The sequence below is a fragment of the Lissotriton helveticus genome, chromosome 10, assembly GCF_964261635.1.
Source record: "Lissotriton helveticus chromosome 10, aLisHel1.1, whole genome shotgun sequence".
NCBI classification, from domain to species: domain Eukaryota; kingdom Metazoa; phylum Chordata; class Amphibia; order Caudata; family Salamandridae; genus Lissotriton; species Lissotriton helveticus.
The window spans coordinates 669,284,280-669,298,924 of NC_136071.1; the positions used below are offsets into that span (position 1 = coordinate 669,284,280).

The 14,645-nt window shown below is 45.7% G+C and overlaps 1 protein-coding gene across 2 annotated transcripts in view; it reads left to right on the forward strand.

Moving 5' to 3' along the window:
- The window catches only part of LOC144784447 (sodium channel protein type 5 subunit alpha-like), a 1,060,325-nt gene that overhangs the window by 325,932 nt on the left and 719,748 nt on the right, over positions 1-14,645 (forward strand). For both annotated transcript variants that reach the window (XM_078663204.1, XM_078663205.1), the window contains exon 7: positions 61-288. In XM_078663204.1, the coding sequence (XP_078519330.1) occupies positions 61-288 (228 nt within the window). The remainder of the gene's footprint in view (positions 1-60; positions 289-14,645) is intronic.

The following is a 14,645-nucleotide window of genomic DNA, read 5'->3' on the forward strand; positions in this document are numbered from 1 at the left end:
AATTTGCAGTGCTGTTGATTGCTTTGGCCAATAAGCTGTTGGAATTTGTCCCCCACATAGGACTGAAGACCATTGTTGGCGCCCTTATCCAGTCAGTTAGGAAACTTGCAGATGTGATGATCCTGACTGTGTTCTGCTTGAGTGTCTTTGCCCTCATAGGCCTTCAGCTCTTCATGGGCAACCTAAGGCAAAAGTGTGTCCGGGACTACACCTTGCTCAACAGCACTGGCAGCTTTTCATGGAATGACAGTGATTGGGAATCCTACGAGGCCTTCATTAGTAATTCCAGTAAGTTGTTGTTTTTTCTCAATTTTATATAATGCAAGCGATATTAAGAAATAGATGTATGAAATGTTGTTGTGCATGAAATCTTTTTGATGAAATGTATTTATTGGTTGGCTCAAAATCTTATCACTCTTACAAAAAGGAGTAGAGTGCTTTTGTTTTATTATTGGGTGGGTGTGCTGCAGACAATACAATTACAAAGATCAGCTGCACAAACTGTGATCTGTGCTACTTTTTGTGATTTCTGTCTGCACATGAGGGATTGTCACTGTTGAGCAGGCTTTGTTAGTTTCACCCTACTTGTCCCTAGTTCTGACTATTGGATATTTCTAATACTGTATGAATTTATTTTCTAATAGTAGGCTCATTAGGTAACTTTTTCGTGAACATAACCTCTAATGGCATGGCTTTAATTTTCTTTCCATTTTAATTTGCCAAATTGTGTGTTTGCGATGCGGGACCAAACTGAAAGCCACACAATTAATCATTGCAACAAAACAGAATAGACTGACTTATTCTGCACTATGGGAGATGAGCTATAGCAGTAGAGGCTCAGATATTGAGGGCTGGTGAAAGGCATTTGGGTTCTGTGTCAATCCCTTGACCTTTGATAGGTCCACATAGCCAGCGAAAGCCTCAAATTGGTGTGCATATACATGTCTTGGTTCATTCAAAAGCATCTGGCACAGAGTGGCATGCTGTACATCAGTGGTTCTTAACCCCTTGGCCGCGGCGGTAATTCCGCCGTGGCGCTGGAGGGGAAGGGGGCCGCGCAGCGCTGCCATGCTCGTGACGGAACCACTCCGTCACAAGCCACGGGCGCACTGTGCTTGTGACGGAATGGTTCCGTCACGGCCACGCCCGCTTAATAGAACTCGCCACACAGGCGCGGAATCGCGGCAGCGTGAGCGGGGCGGCGCGCCGTGACGGAACCACTCCGTCACCAGCACAGCGCGTCCGTGGCTGGTGACGGAGGGGTTCCGTCACCAGCACACAAGGGGTTAACCTGCGGTCAGACACCACCTGGGGGCCACAAAGCCTGCTCAAGAGGGCTGCTACGATTTTGCCAAATTAAATAATATGAAAATGTATAAAATAAAATTAATAACGAACATGCATTTAAATAGTGGAAATTGAAAATTTGAAAGCTCTTTCTATGTTTGATTGTGAATTAAACGTAATATTTCAATATTTGAGCATTTGTTTGGTGTATACTTGTTTTTGCTTTTTTTGTGTATTGTTTAGAATTTTAAATCTTAGAACCTGCTGAGGCTGAGGATCCCTAACTTCCAGCAATGACTCAGTGGGAGTCCCGGATTCAAGAAATGATTTAGTGGTGGTCCACATAAGTCAAAAGGTTAAGAACCACTGCTGTAAATTACTTGACTTAACAAGGCTGTAATTATAACGTGCACGCTAGTTTCCAAGGGAGACCTATAATGAACAGAGCTCCTGTCTCAGAAGGAAGCAAATCCAACAACGTCAATAGTCGTGTGTGGGTTGCTAGTCCGGCAAAGGAATTGTAGGTCATCAGCTGAGGCAGGTCCAATGACTGATATTTACATGGGCACCATGCTCTTTGTCAGTATATCAGGTATGCATGGTAAAGTTTGCATTTCGAATACTTGGACTCTGTTGGAATGGGGATATGCCCCATCAAGTGAATCACAAAACTCACTGCATCAATCACTTTGTATCCTATGTGACTCAAACTACTTTCAGACTGCCACTGATAATTGGGAAATATGGCCTCCTTTGCCCCCATTTCAAAGGAGTTATGGATATGGTCCTAGGTGATGGAAGACGCCCTTTTAAGGTGCAACCTCATAGTTCAAGCAACAAGATTCGAGGCTCACTGAGGAGCTATCTAAAAGAGGCCTAGTGACCTGAACAAGGAGGGGACGCCGGTGCTGACAGAGCTTGGCTTTCTTTCAAATTCCTTGAGTCCTAGCCAGTGGGGAAGCCAGGGCCATACAGGGCCTCTTGCAAGCAAGGAAATGGGTCCAGCTCCATGAGTGGTTAGTCAAAGAGAGACACAACTGGGTTAAAATGCCCCCCCCCGACCTTTCTGCCCCAGTGACACTGAATCTGCTCCACTAATGATAGCCCCGCTCATGGTAGAAACCAAAGGGTAAGAAGGTGAAGGTAACTTGGAGCATGCCAACATTCCTGCTGTCCCCTCTAGTCTGAGCGATTGAATGGTTGTGTAGCAAGCACTGAGAGTATAGAGTTTCCATGTGTGGTCTTCACGAATTAAAAATATATTGATTTGCTCTTTTCCAAGCCCGCCATCTAAATTCGTATATCAGCTTCTTAAAAGATATATACTGTGTTTTTTTTTAATACACTATAATGATAAAGCTGTGACCATCATTTTTTTAGATAAGCCAAAAGTCTTTCTATAATATTGTGGCATCAGAATTAGGTCCACTGACTCATTTTGCAATGTTGTGCCTTCAGAGCAGTGCAGTGACTTACAATTTTTAGAGTTAACTCCTGCTTAAATTGTGAGATCCCTCGCCCCACATTAAATTACCTGACCTCTTTTCACATTACTCCTTTCAGCTGTCTTCCTCCTAATTTCTTTTATTTGTGAAACAGATCCTCTCTTTCAGAGGTTTGATTGTGCTTCACTGCACTCTCCACAGCTTCTAGACGCAGCCTGCCGTGATACGTCTGCGTCCTGCAGCTGCATTTGGTCCCCCCCTGCTGCATAATTCCAGTGGCCCCTTGATATAAAACTCTGCCACAGTAACCCATTGTACTCGAAAGGGCTGGACAAAAGATATGGCCACTGAGTTTGGATAGTTGAGTGGAATAGAAAAATGTCTCAGTCGGAACCAGTAAGACATGCCACAGCGGTATCATGCTAATGTGTATTCCATGAACAGGGCTTTCAAATGCTGCAGACCCAGTTGCCCACATCTAAGGTAAAAGTCCACGGAAATCCAGAGGGATTTGTGGTCTAGAGTTCTGTGCTATCTATTCTAGCGCTTTCATGCTAGGCTGTCAATGGAACCGTTGCCGACATCCTCACATGTCTCGTTGTGGAGTATGTACCAATGTGGTTGTATATGGGCAGCCTGCCGGTCACCGCAAGGAGTTGCATTTCACAGATCGTCATGGTTTCATCATGCGATACTCTGGTCGTCAATCTTCATCCACTCATTTTCAATTAATGTTTTCGAGAGACCTCTCATTTCAAGCATCACATCATGTTATTATGGGCTAGTGGCTTCTGTAAACATGGCTGACTTTACATGACTGACACACCACTCTGTTATGCAATAGCAAATATTGACAGCTTTCCTGCATTCATGTGATGGCTTAAAAAGAGAGAACAGTCGTGAGCGGCAGGTCTATCAGCCTGGTATTCGAGACACATCAAAAGTAATTGGTTGCCTTGACATCGCTAATGGTAGGGGTTTGGTTATTCCATCATTGCATGCCCACCCTTTAAAAGATATTAATGTGAAGAAAGATTCATACATTACATCCTACATATACCATTCTAATACTGCCTTACAGGTTTACTATATTCTCTGTATTCATTTTTTAAAATTCTTTTAGCACAATTTTTAACAGCACCGCCGGCTCGCCACTTTCCCTGTTTTGTTGATCAACACACTCGCTGCTGTGATATTTTACTCCAAACACCAGTCTTAAGATCTTTATGCTAAAACTTCCTTCTCATTCTCTTTGTTTTGGTTCTCCTAGCCCTTCACTTTGATTGGCTGGATTTCCCAACCAATTATGAACGTTTAGTTTAATCAATGTTAGGGAGCTACGGACATTTGCTCTCACTCTGTTATAGGGCTTCCTGCAAAACAAAGTTTGCTTTACTACTCAAACATTAGATTACATTTTGAACCTTCAGGGTTGTAGTGATATTTTGCTACACACTACAGTTCCTTTCCAGTTCATGTGTTCTGTCACTCAGAGGTCCCTTTTTTCCTACTGGCAGTAAGGGAGTTCCATAAACCAGCTAATCAGATCGGAGGGGGAAACAACCTTTACAACGTAGTCATTACATCGCACTACACTTACAACGCAGTCTTACATCGCAACATCCTTTACAACGCATGTCACTACAACGCAGGCATTACAACGCATACCATTACAACGCATGGCACGACATCGCATGTCAGTACAACACAGGCATTACAACGCATACCATTACAACGCATAGTACCCCTACACTATTCAACACTTACCCTACTGTTGCTCCCCCTGGAGTTAGAATAGTAATTTTTACCCCTACACTATCCAACACTTTCCCTACTGTTGCACCCCCTGGAGTTAGAATAGTTTTACCCCTATACTATCCAATTCTTATCTTAAATGCAATGTATTGGTATGCGTTGTAAAGGTAGTATGCGATATAATGGAATGCATTTTAAAGGTAGTTTTTTAATATGCGATGTAGTGTATTGCGATGTAATGGAATGCGTTGTAGTGGATGTTGCAATGTAAAAACTGCGTTGTAAGTGCATGCGTTGTAAATGTATGCGCTGTAACGTCATACATTCGATAGGGGGTGGAATAGCCTTTGCGGAACTCTTCTTGCCACCAGAGAGTGAGACGTGGAATCCTGTGAGTGCTGACTCAAACTTTGTGAAACTCATTCTCTGGAGGAGTCTGTGTGTGCTGAATGAATACAGTAACAATTAGAATCAGTCCTCTGCTTTGATGAGTGAAATGATTTCTTCACATAGTGATTTGCAGTTGTCGGTTCATACAGTGCTAAATATAAAATAGTCATTTTAAAAAATGCATATTTTTAACAGCTCGTTGTAGCTACTATAGGGAATATGCTTGGCTTTATGTGTTAGGAATGTAAGCATCAGCGTATAGCTATGATTTTTAGTAGTGTCGCAATTTTTTATGATTCCCAAAATGACTTTAGACGTACAATGACGGATGTAGTTTTCTTTTTGTGGCTGTCAGCCCAAACTTACCGTGTGCGGCTTGGCCTCCCAGCGGTAAATCAATGGAGTAAAGGTAAGCTAAATATATAAATTCAATTTATTTTTATTTTTCCTATTACGGAAATATTTTTTTTATATTCCATGTTTTTCGATGATTATTCCTTTTATTTAACCACTTAAGAGTGATATTTTGGAGCAGACTCGCACACTCGTAGAACCATTAGAAGTGCAATCAGTGTGAAAAAGATGCTTCAAATGAAGCTGCATTTATGAATGACTATATTTTTGCACATGCCTGCTTGACTTGTGCAAAAAGGTCTGTGAACGTGACACTTAGTTAAAACATTTTAGTAACTACAACACTGTGTACATTGAACCTCTATATCAATGTAACAGTAAGATTACAGACTTGCAGTTTCAGAGACAGACTGACAAATAAAAAATGCACATTTCCCAGACTAATTTTAGACTTTGAAGAAAAAGATTCCCAATTTGTATCGATCAATGTGCACCTGCACGGAATCTTGAAGACCTTTAATTACATTAATGCAAGTAGAAGCAGCTAAATGCTTCGAAAATAAATCTAAAATTAGATAATAATTTTGAAAAACAAAAAGAAACATACGTATGGTTCCCGCAGGGCACGTGGCCCAACGCACTGCAAGAACGGCGCTATGTTGCATTGTGAAGAAATCAGTTGAACGTACAGGACAAATATTTGAAATTCTGAGAAGTAACTTTATTTTCGTGCTGACACCCAGGTCATAGCAAAAGCCGCGGCCGGTAGTGGCAGTACCTGCCGGCGGTGACGTGGGGAGGGGGAGGGGCAGGGTGGGGGGTAGTAATGTATGAATTATGGAGCTTTACAGGTAAGTAAACATATAAATAAATAAAACGAATTTCGTTGCGCGCACTGCATTGCATTTGGTGATGCAGTGCACGCAACAAAATTTGTTTTATTTATTTATATGTTTACTCACCTGTAAAGCTCCATAATCCATTCATTACTACCCCCCACCCTGCCCTCCCCACGTCACCGCCCGGCACGTACTCCCACTACCGGCTGCGGCTGCATAGCAAACAGCGTTGCCATGTGTTGAAAAACACTAGATTTCGCAGGCTTGCTTCTTCCACCGTGATCAAAACACTCAGCCTTTACCCTTTAGCATCCAGGTCAAATGCAGTAAATAGCCTCGGTAAACATCTTCTTTGTTCATATAATGAAGACTGCCGTTTCAGCTCACAGGAATTCCGTGGTATGGAGCACGCGGACTAAACCGTGTGCACTACGAAAATAGTCTGAATAAGAGCTGCTATATGCAGTGGCGTAGCAAGGTCAGGTAGTACCTGGTGTGGAAAATTTCTTGTCCCCCCCCCCACATTGAAATTATTGAAATAAGGAAAAAAAAGATAGTTACATATATTTTTGCCATTTTGTCACCCCGTCAGTGATGACACCCGGGGCAGCCCGCACCCCCTTCCTACGCTACTGGCTATACGATTGGTTGATGTGGCCCAATCTCCACATGTTTAACAGACCCGGATTCAGAGATTGCTGTGCCCCCCACCCTTGCAGCACTTTTTATTTTGAAATCTCTGCTCTTTTGATAACCGTGGACTACAATTTTTAACTAACATTACTAACGCCCTATTTACATATATGGTGTAAACTTAGTTTCCTTGTATTGTTGGTCAGTGTTAGGCTGGCCTTTCGGGCAGCCTGCTGGCACTGCATGGTGGCTCGCTTAAAAAAGGCCTGGATTTTTTTGTCCCGGGGGCCATGAAGGCATCAAAAACCAACATACCCATTGGCCCTCTCTGCCACTACCAGACTGCCTGAAATGCCAGTAGAACACTATTGTTAGTGTTCAGCAGCACAATCCGAGCTGGGTTCGGCGTCATTTAAAAAAAAAAAATCTTAGTGTGAGAAACATTGTTGTACTGTCAAGGTCTAGACAAGTGGACAGTGGTTGTAAATGACCCCACGCTAGATCTGGAGCTTGAATCCATTTAGGTTAATACCCCAAAAATTTGAGCAGCACTCCCTAAATTTGATAAAGTGCTCAGTTTTATGTGGCTAATCGAATCGTCTCAGTGATAAAAACAAAATAGGTAATTGGGTATAAAAAGAGTTCAATTATGCAAAGATCGAAAATAAAATTATGGAAAACATACCGTATAACTTGAGTAGCAACAATAATTAAGTAATCGCTTGGAAAATAAAAGTACAATTACTAGCCTTATATTGGAGGAACAGGGTGCTGGAATAGTAGATGATCTACAGAATGCAGATCAAACTTTCCAAAAATAATTGAAGTAGTTTCAATCAACCCTGAGATTAACCCAGACTGTTCCGTGGTCAGTTATTCAGTAAGATATTACCGTCCCTGAACTTGTCTACATTTGAGTTTAGCATCTTTAGTAAGTCGAAGAAGTACTGGGTGACCTGGCATAGGTATGAAATTCTACTTCTGATGACCTCCAGCCAGTCTGGTGGTGGAAGTCCCAGTGCTCCACTGGTTTCTATCCAAACTTAGGGGCCGATTATGATTGCGGTTTTTCCGCATCCTCCGGGCCGGCGGAAGCCACCGCCGGTCCGGAGGATGCGGAAAAACCGCTGCGGAGCCTCCAAAGACCCACCGCCATATTAGGATGGCTGGTGGGTCTGGAATTCCGTCCGCAGCTTTTCCACCGCGGTCGCCTTCCGACCGCGGCGGAAAAGCTCTAACATGGCTGGCGGTGTCTATCAGACACCGCCAGCCATATTAGGATGATGTCAAACACATGCTTTTCCACTGCGACTTTTCCGCCGTGGAAAAGCATACGGACTTTCACTTCGGGGGCCCGTTGCAGGCCGCCTGGGTGAAGGGGGTGTGGGGGGTGCACATGGGGGGTACCTATGGTACCCCCCTGCATTTGCGTGCACAAAGCAGCAGGCACTGCGCGGTGCCTGCAGCTTTGTGCATGCAAATGCGATGCATGCATTTTTAACCTTGCGGCGGGTGCAGCTTGAAGCTGCACCCGCCGCAATGTTAAAGATAGAGGATGTGACCGCCACCCTGGCGGTCACATCCTAATCTGCTCGGAGGGAACGCCGCGGCCCTGGCGGACGTTACCTCCTCCTCAGGGGTCGCGGACGGACTTGATCGGCCCCTTAGTCTTTGAAGGGTCAGTCATTGTCCATTTTAGTTGACAAATATTAAAAACCATTGCAATAATATACACCAAGCAGAGTCACAAAAATGCATTTCAAAACATATGTAAGGCGGCCTCAGGAGTTCTGGGATGCAGTTCTCAGCAGTAGGACTCCTGAATGAAAACTGCTTGTAATTACCTTAAGCCAGGTAAGGTGCTTTCTCTTCAACATTTTGCACAGTTTTTATTCTTTTGAAGTAATAGCTAAAGATAATGGCTTTTTGGTGAGGGCCTCTGCCAAACTTTTCCAAAATTGAAAATGTGTTTTTTTTAAACAGTTCCTTTTCCTTTAATGAAATCAGACAGCTTTAAAAAAAAAAAAAAAAAAGATTTCCATTTTGAATTGCAGGCCGTCATCCCTGTGATTACCTTCGATTGCAGGGGGTCGCAAATGCAACCTGCATAATAATTAGGAAGTTAATTCTGTGGCTCCCTATTTTGCTAATTGAACTGTTAATACATGGGTCGGGTGACAAAATCCGATTGGATTAAAAAAAGCCAGCGCTCTGGTTGACACTCTTTTGCATCCAATCTGAGTATATCTGGCCCTACATTCTGTGCATATCAGTGATTGTGAGAATGCATGTTTCTGTGGAGGGATGAAAATGTTTGTTGTTTTCTTTTAAATCCCAAGTAGACAGTAATCGAGGTGAACCCGATGAGACTGATGCTCTAATGCGTTTTGTGGTTAGCACTGCTTAGTGCTTTCATGCCATGGACCAATATGAATCACCTAATCTATACCATGGGACATTTAACATCAAGGGCAAATCAATAACGTGCACTGTAATGCTTGGTTAATTGGTAAATCCTTAAATCTAAGGTCGCACTGTCACTTACTTGGCTCACAGTAACAATAAAAAGCATAATTGAGGGAAGCCACCGACTGACCTCCACCTTACAGAAAATGACAACAAAGTGCTGTGTGCGAAAGATGTCTGCCACCGGGGCTGGAGGGGTAAGGGAAGTGCTTATTTGGAGTTGGTGGTTAGAGGTGGGACCCACCAGCACTCTTGTTTTTGGACCAGGACTTATTTTTAATCATCAGACTTTGACCCAGAACAAGAGAGAGAATGTCTGTTAAGGAGGAGGAAGAGACAGATGGATAAAGACTGACAAAGGGAAAGATGGGATGGAAATGAACATTCAAGAGAGAGATAAAGGAGCAGCTAGAGTGTATTGGTGTAAGAAAGAAGAATGAGGTGGTACCAAGACTGTACAATCATGGTATTTAGTAACCCCGGCATTCATCAGTAATGCGAGTGTAACAGTCCCATCAAATTATACAGAAATTCAAATAATCCAAATTTAAAAACAAATTGCAAGTTGAGGTAATTTATCCTCTTGGCTGCTAAACGTTTCTGCTTCCCTGGTGCTAAGCCCCCTTTTTTTTTTTCCCAAAACCTTTATTGCTCCTTGTCATTTTACACAGCCATTGGCCTACAACCCAACGGGCCGGCCGCTATATCAGTGCGAAAATAGGCTAAAATTGGGAAGGTTCATACAGTTGTTGCCGTGTCCGTGATTTGGTTATTTCGCACTTCAGTAAAGGAACGTCATTCACAATCAATGTACTAAATTAAATAGGTTTGGCTTTTTGTTTTTTCAACAATAAACAACGTAAAAGATCAACAAAGAAATCACAGGAGGTCATCACGTGCTGGAGTTAGTCCACATACCTCGTGCCGTGGTAAGTTTCTGACACATTAATCTGCACTTAAGTCTGCAATATCATACACACTGTGCAATACTGATGGTAAATGTACATGGAAATTCCTACGGGGTGGAAGCTCTATCTGTCCCTCCTTTTCCAACCCTCCCGTCCCCCATGGTCTCCCGCAGTTCCTACCCCACCTATACTAGCCCCCTACCTGGGATCCCTAATCGTCCTCCCCCTCCTCATCTGATGAGATCGGTTCGTCTTCCGGTAAGGGTTCACAAATGCCTCCTCTGTATGTATTCCACGGGGTCCAAATCTTATTCCATTTTCTCGGGCAGGCCCTGCTAGCATACACTTCCCTTTCCGTGACCATTACCCTGTCCATATTCTCACACCATTGTGTTCTCGTCGGCACCTCTGCCGCCCCCCATTTTTGCGCTATGTCTTTTTTAGCTATTACCATGCCCAAGGTAACCCATTGCTGGCCATGTCTAGACAAATCATTAGGATCCCACACATTAAGTAAGCATTTTCGTGGTTCAGGGACCAGAGAGGTCCCCATAGTCTGTGAAATGGTGCGCAACACACGTCTCCAGTAGTCTTGAATGCGTGGGCAGTCCCATATCATGTGGAAGAATGTCCCTTCCTCCCCACACCCTCGAAGGCAAAATGGGTGTTGGGCGCGGTGTATGTGGTGTAGTGTCTTTCTAGTGTAGTATACTCTATGTAGAATTTTGAGCTGTATGAGCTGGAACTTAGCTGAGATGCCCACTTCTTTGGGCGAAGCCACTGCTTCATTCCACTCAGACTCGTCCATAGCTGCTACGTCCCCCTCCCATTTTTCCTTAAGTTTGGTCATGGGATCTGGCAAATTATTGATTAACTTACGGTACGTGAGTGAAGTTGCTCGCTCTAACATAAAGTCCGTAAGGAGGCGGTCTTCAAGCGGGGAGGCCTCTGGTACCTCCGCCTCTGGGGGGATGGCTGTAAGCAGTGCGTGCCGAATCTGAGCATATCGGAACTCTTCTCGTGTTCCTAGCTCGTACTGTTCTCTCAGCCGTGCAAATGGAATCACCGTGCCTCGTTCCCATAAGTCTCCCACCGTGGACAGGCCTATCTCATCCCATTTAGAGAAACCCTTGCTATTCCGTAAGTTCCCCAGCTGCCGGGAGTCCCACAGGGGGGTAAGTTTAGTTATTCTCCCTTTCCAACCTAGTGTCGCCAGTGCCTTGTGCCAAATCTCAGCTGTGAGTCTCGTGGGTCCCATCAGTCTGCGTATTACCCGTTGGTCGTACAGGGGGGCTAGCAGGGTATTCGCTCCCAACTGTGCCCTGTCCGCTCTGAAGGCTGGGTCATTTTGGGGGGCGTGGATCCATTGATTTATAATTTTCAGCTGCGCTGCCCAGTAATACAATTTCAGGTCTGGCAGCGCAATCCCCCCGTCATACCACCCCTTGTGCAGTTTGGCCTGCGCGATGCGGGCAGGGCGGTTACCCCATAGAAGATTCGCCACCAATGCTGATACTTTCCTGAAGTAACCCGGTGCCACCTGGTATGGCGTATTCTCCAGGATGTACAAGAAACGGGGCAAGGACATCATTTTGTACAATGCAGCCTTACCCAGCATCGTTAGGGGGAGTCCGGCCCAGAATCCAACGTCCTGTTTAAGCCGTTCTATAGGTGGCGTCAGGTTTTTCCGCGCAAATTCTACCGGGTCGTTGGTGACATGTATGCCCAGGTATTTAAAGGAGGATCCAGCTTCTGTCAAGGGGCAATGAGCACTCAGTGTCGGGCCCGGTCCCTTCAAAACATACAGTTCCGACTTGTTCCAATTCAGTGTGTATCCCGAGACTTTCCCGTGCTCATCACACAGCGTTAGCAGCGCTGGAATGCTACGTTGCGGGTCTGTGAGGTAGACGAGCATGTCGTCTGCGTACAGGGAGACGCGGTCCTCCCCACCCTCTGCCCAGGAAATCCCCCTTACCAATGGGGTAGACCGTATCAGGTGTGCTAATGGTTCTAGGGCGATTGCGAAAAGCAGTGGCGACAGGGGGCAACCCTGTCGAGTACCTCTTCCCAAGAGGAAAGTATGCGAGATATGGCCATTCGTTACTACCTGCGCCACCGGTCTCGCGTACAGCAGTCTGACCCATGCTATGAATTTGGTTCCAAACCCTAAGTGTGCCAGGACCTCAAACAGGTAATTCCATTCGACTAGGTCAAATGCCATTTTTGCATCGAGGGCCAGTATCACCGCTGGCTCGGGAATCAAATCCGCTCTTGCCAATACTCCGTGTACCCTCCGCAGATTCAGTGCCGTGTTCCTGTGCGGCATGAACCCGGATTGGTCTGGGTGTATGAGGTCAGGTAAGTGTGTCATTAATCGGGTAGCCAGGAGTTTGGCTAGTATTTTAACTTCTGCATTGAGCAGGGATATGGGGCGATAGGAATTGCAATTTTCCGGTGGCTTCCCAGGTTTAGGAATCGCGATGATGGTTGCTACTCTTTGGTCTGGTGGGAGCTCGCCCTTCGACAAGCACTCCTCATACATGTCCAGTAGGTGTTTACTAAGCTTTTCCGATGTAGCCTGATACCACTCTATCGGTATGCCATTTGGGCCGATCGCTTTGCCGGGTTTTATCGCCCGTATCGCTAGTTGGATTTCTTCCATGGTTAAATCTGCCTCCAGTTCAGCTGATGCCTCCGGCTGCAACCTCGGTGTATGGATAAGGTCTAATGCCGCCCTGGCCATGTCTACTGTTACCTCCCTGTCAGATGTGTAGACCCCCTCAAAATGGTCAGCGAGTATTCCAACAATTCGCTCCGGGCTTGTATGCAGTGTACCCCTTCTGTCTACTATTTGTTGTATACCTCTAGAGCTCCCCCCCGTTTGTCTAACCAGGCCAGCATCCTACCCGCTTTATCTCCTATATCATAAATTCTATTCTTTGTTTCCGTAATCTGTCCTCTCACTTGGTGCCGCAAGTACTCCGTGTATGAGTGTTGCTGGAGGTGTAATGTGTGGGTCGTGGCCGGCGTGGGATGTGATTCGTGTTCACATGTTGCTTCTCTCAGCGCCAGCTCCATTTCGGCCAACTCGCGTGCTTTTTCCCTTCTATAGCCCGTAAGTGTGGTAATTGCGTGCCCCCTTAACACTGTCTTGTATGCTTCCCAAAGGGTCGCTGCCGACTGCACTGACTCTAGATTCTCCTCAAAGTAATGCGTCGTGGCCTTCTTGAGTGCTGTCCTGACCTTTGGTACTTTGAGGTATGCTGCCTGTATGGGGTAAAGTCGTTTGCGTATTTTCTCCTGGTTTGAGAGCGTTAAAGTAATCGGTGAGTGGTCTGAGATGCCTCTGGGTTGAATGTCTACGCTGTCTACGTGTTGTATGCATTCTCCCAGTGCTAAGAAGTAATCTATCCTTGATAGACTGTTGTGAACAGTAGAGTGGAAAGTGTATTGATTCATGTTAGGGTGGGCATGCCGCCACATATCCTCCAGCCCCATAGCTGTCAGGAAGCGTTGGAAGCGTGAGGGACCCTCAGTCGGACCTGCGGCGGGGAACCTGTTGTGCGCACCGTCTATAGTGGCATTAAAATCCCCCCCAAGTATGATGTCACCCTCTGGAAGGGCAAGTAGGAACTCACCTAGGGCTGGAAGCATAACTGAGTGAAGTGCTGGTGGGATATATACCGAGACCACATTAAAAAGCCTCCCTTCCCACTGTCCCTGTAGGGCCGCGAAGCACCCCTGCCCATCAATCTTCGTACTCAGTGGAATAAACTGTGATGATTTCTTAAGTAAAATCCCAGTCCCCCGAGATCCTGATGTGAACTCAGAATGCGCCATCATTTTATACCCTCTTCTATCAAGCGCCTTGGAAGTACTACCCTGTAAATGAGTTTCTTGAAGGAGTGCTAGAGCCGGCCCCTGTCTTTTCAATGCAGTGAGTACCAGCCCACGTTTGACCTTGTCTCCCAATCCCCGGACGTTCCATGTTAGTATGCGAAGGGGTGCTCCCTGGGATCTAGGTGCCCCCTCTACCCGACTACGTTGTGAGCAATCTGCCATATACCATCGTGAAGATACTCATATATCCAGTGTGTCTCGCAGCCACAGTGTCCCATCCCTCCCTACCTAGGAGGCGGCGCGGGTACCCCCCAGCACAACCCGACTCATCCTGTTGACCTCTAAAAAACTCAACTAACTTCTCCTTTCCCTTCCCAATCTGAACATGGAGAAATATGTAACTTGTTACAGTTTGCGGATTGCGTTGAACAGTTAAACAACCCCCCCTCTCCTCCCCCCTCCCTGCCTCCCTGCCAGACGGGCTTAGAACTGCCCACCACCCCAACTCAGCAGAGTGCTTTACCCAACCCATAAACAGTACTTGCTTGCTGGGGTGAAGTGTCCTCCGGAGTAGACAGGACCCCTGCCCTCTCCGGTCTCCCCCGGGACAGTGTCCAAGCCGGGTCTCACTCAGGAAGCCATGTCAGTATGCATTCAGCTTGTTGCCGGGAGATTATTCATTCACGTCCTCCAGTGTGTTAGTGTTGTCCTGCGTGAGAGAGCGCGTC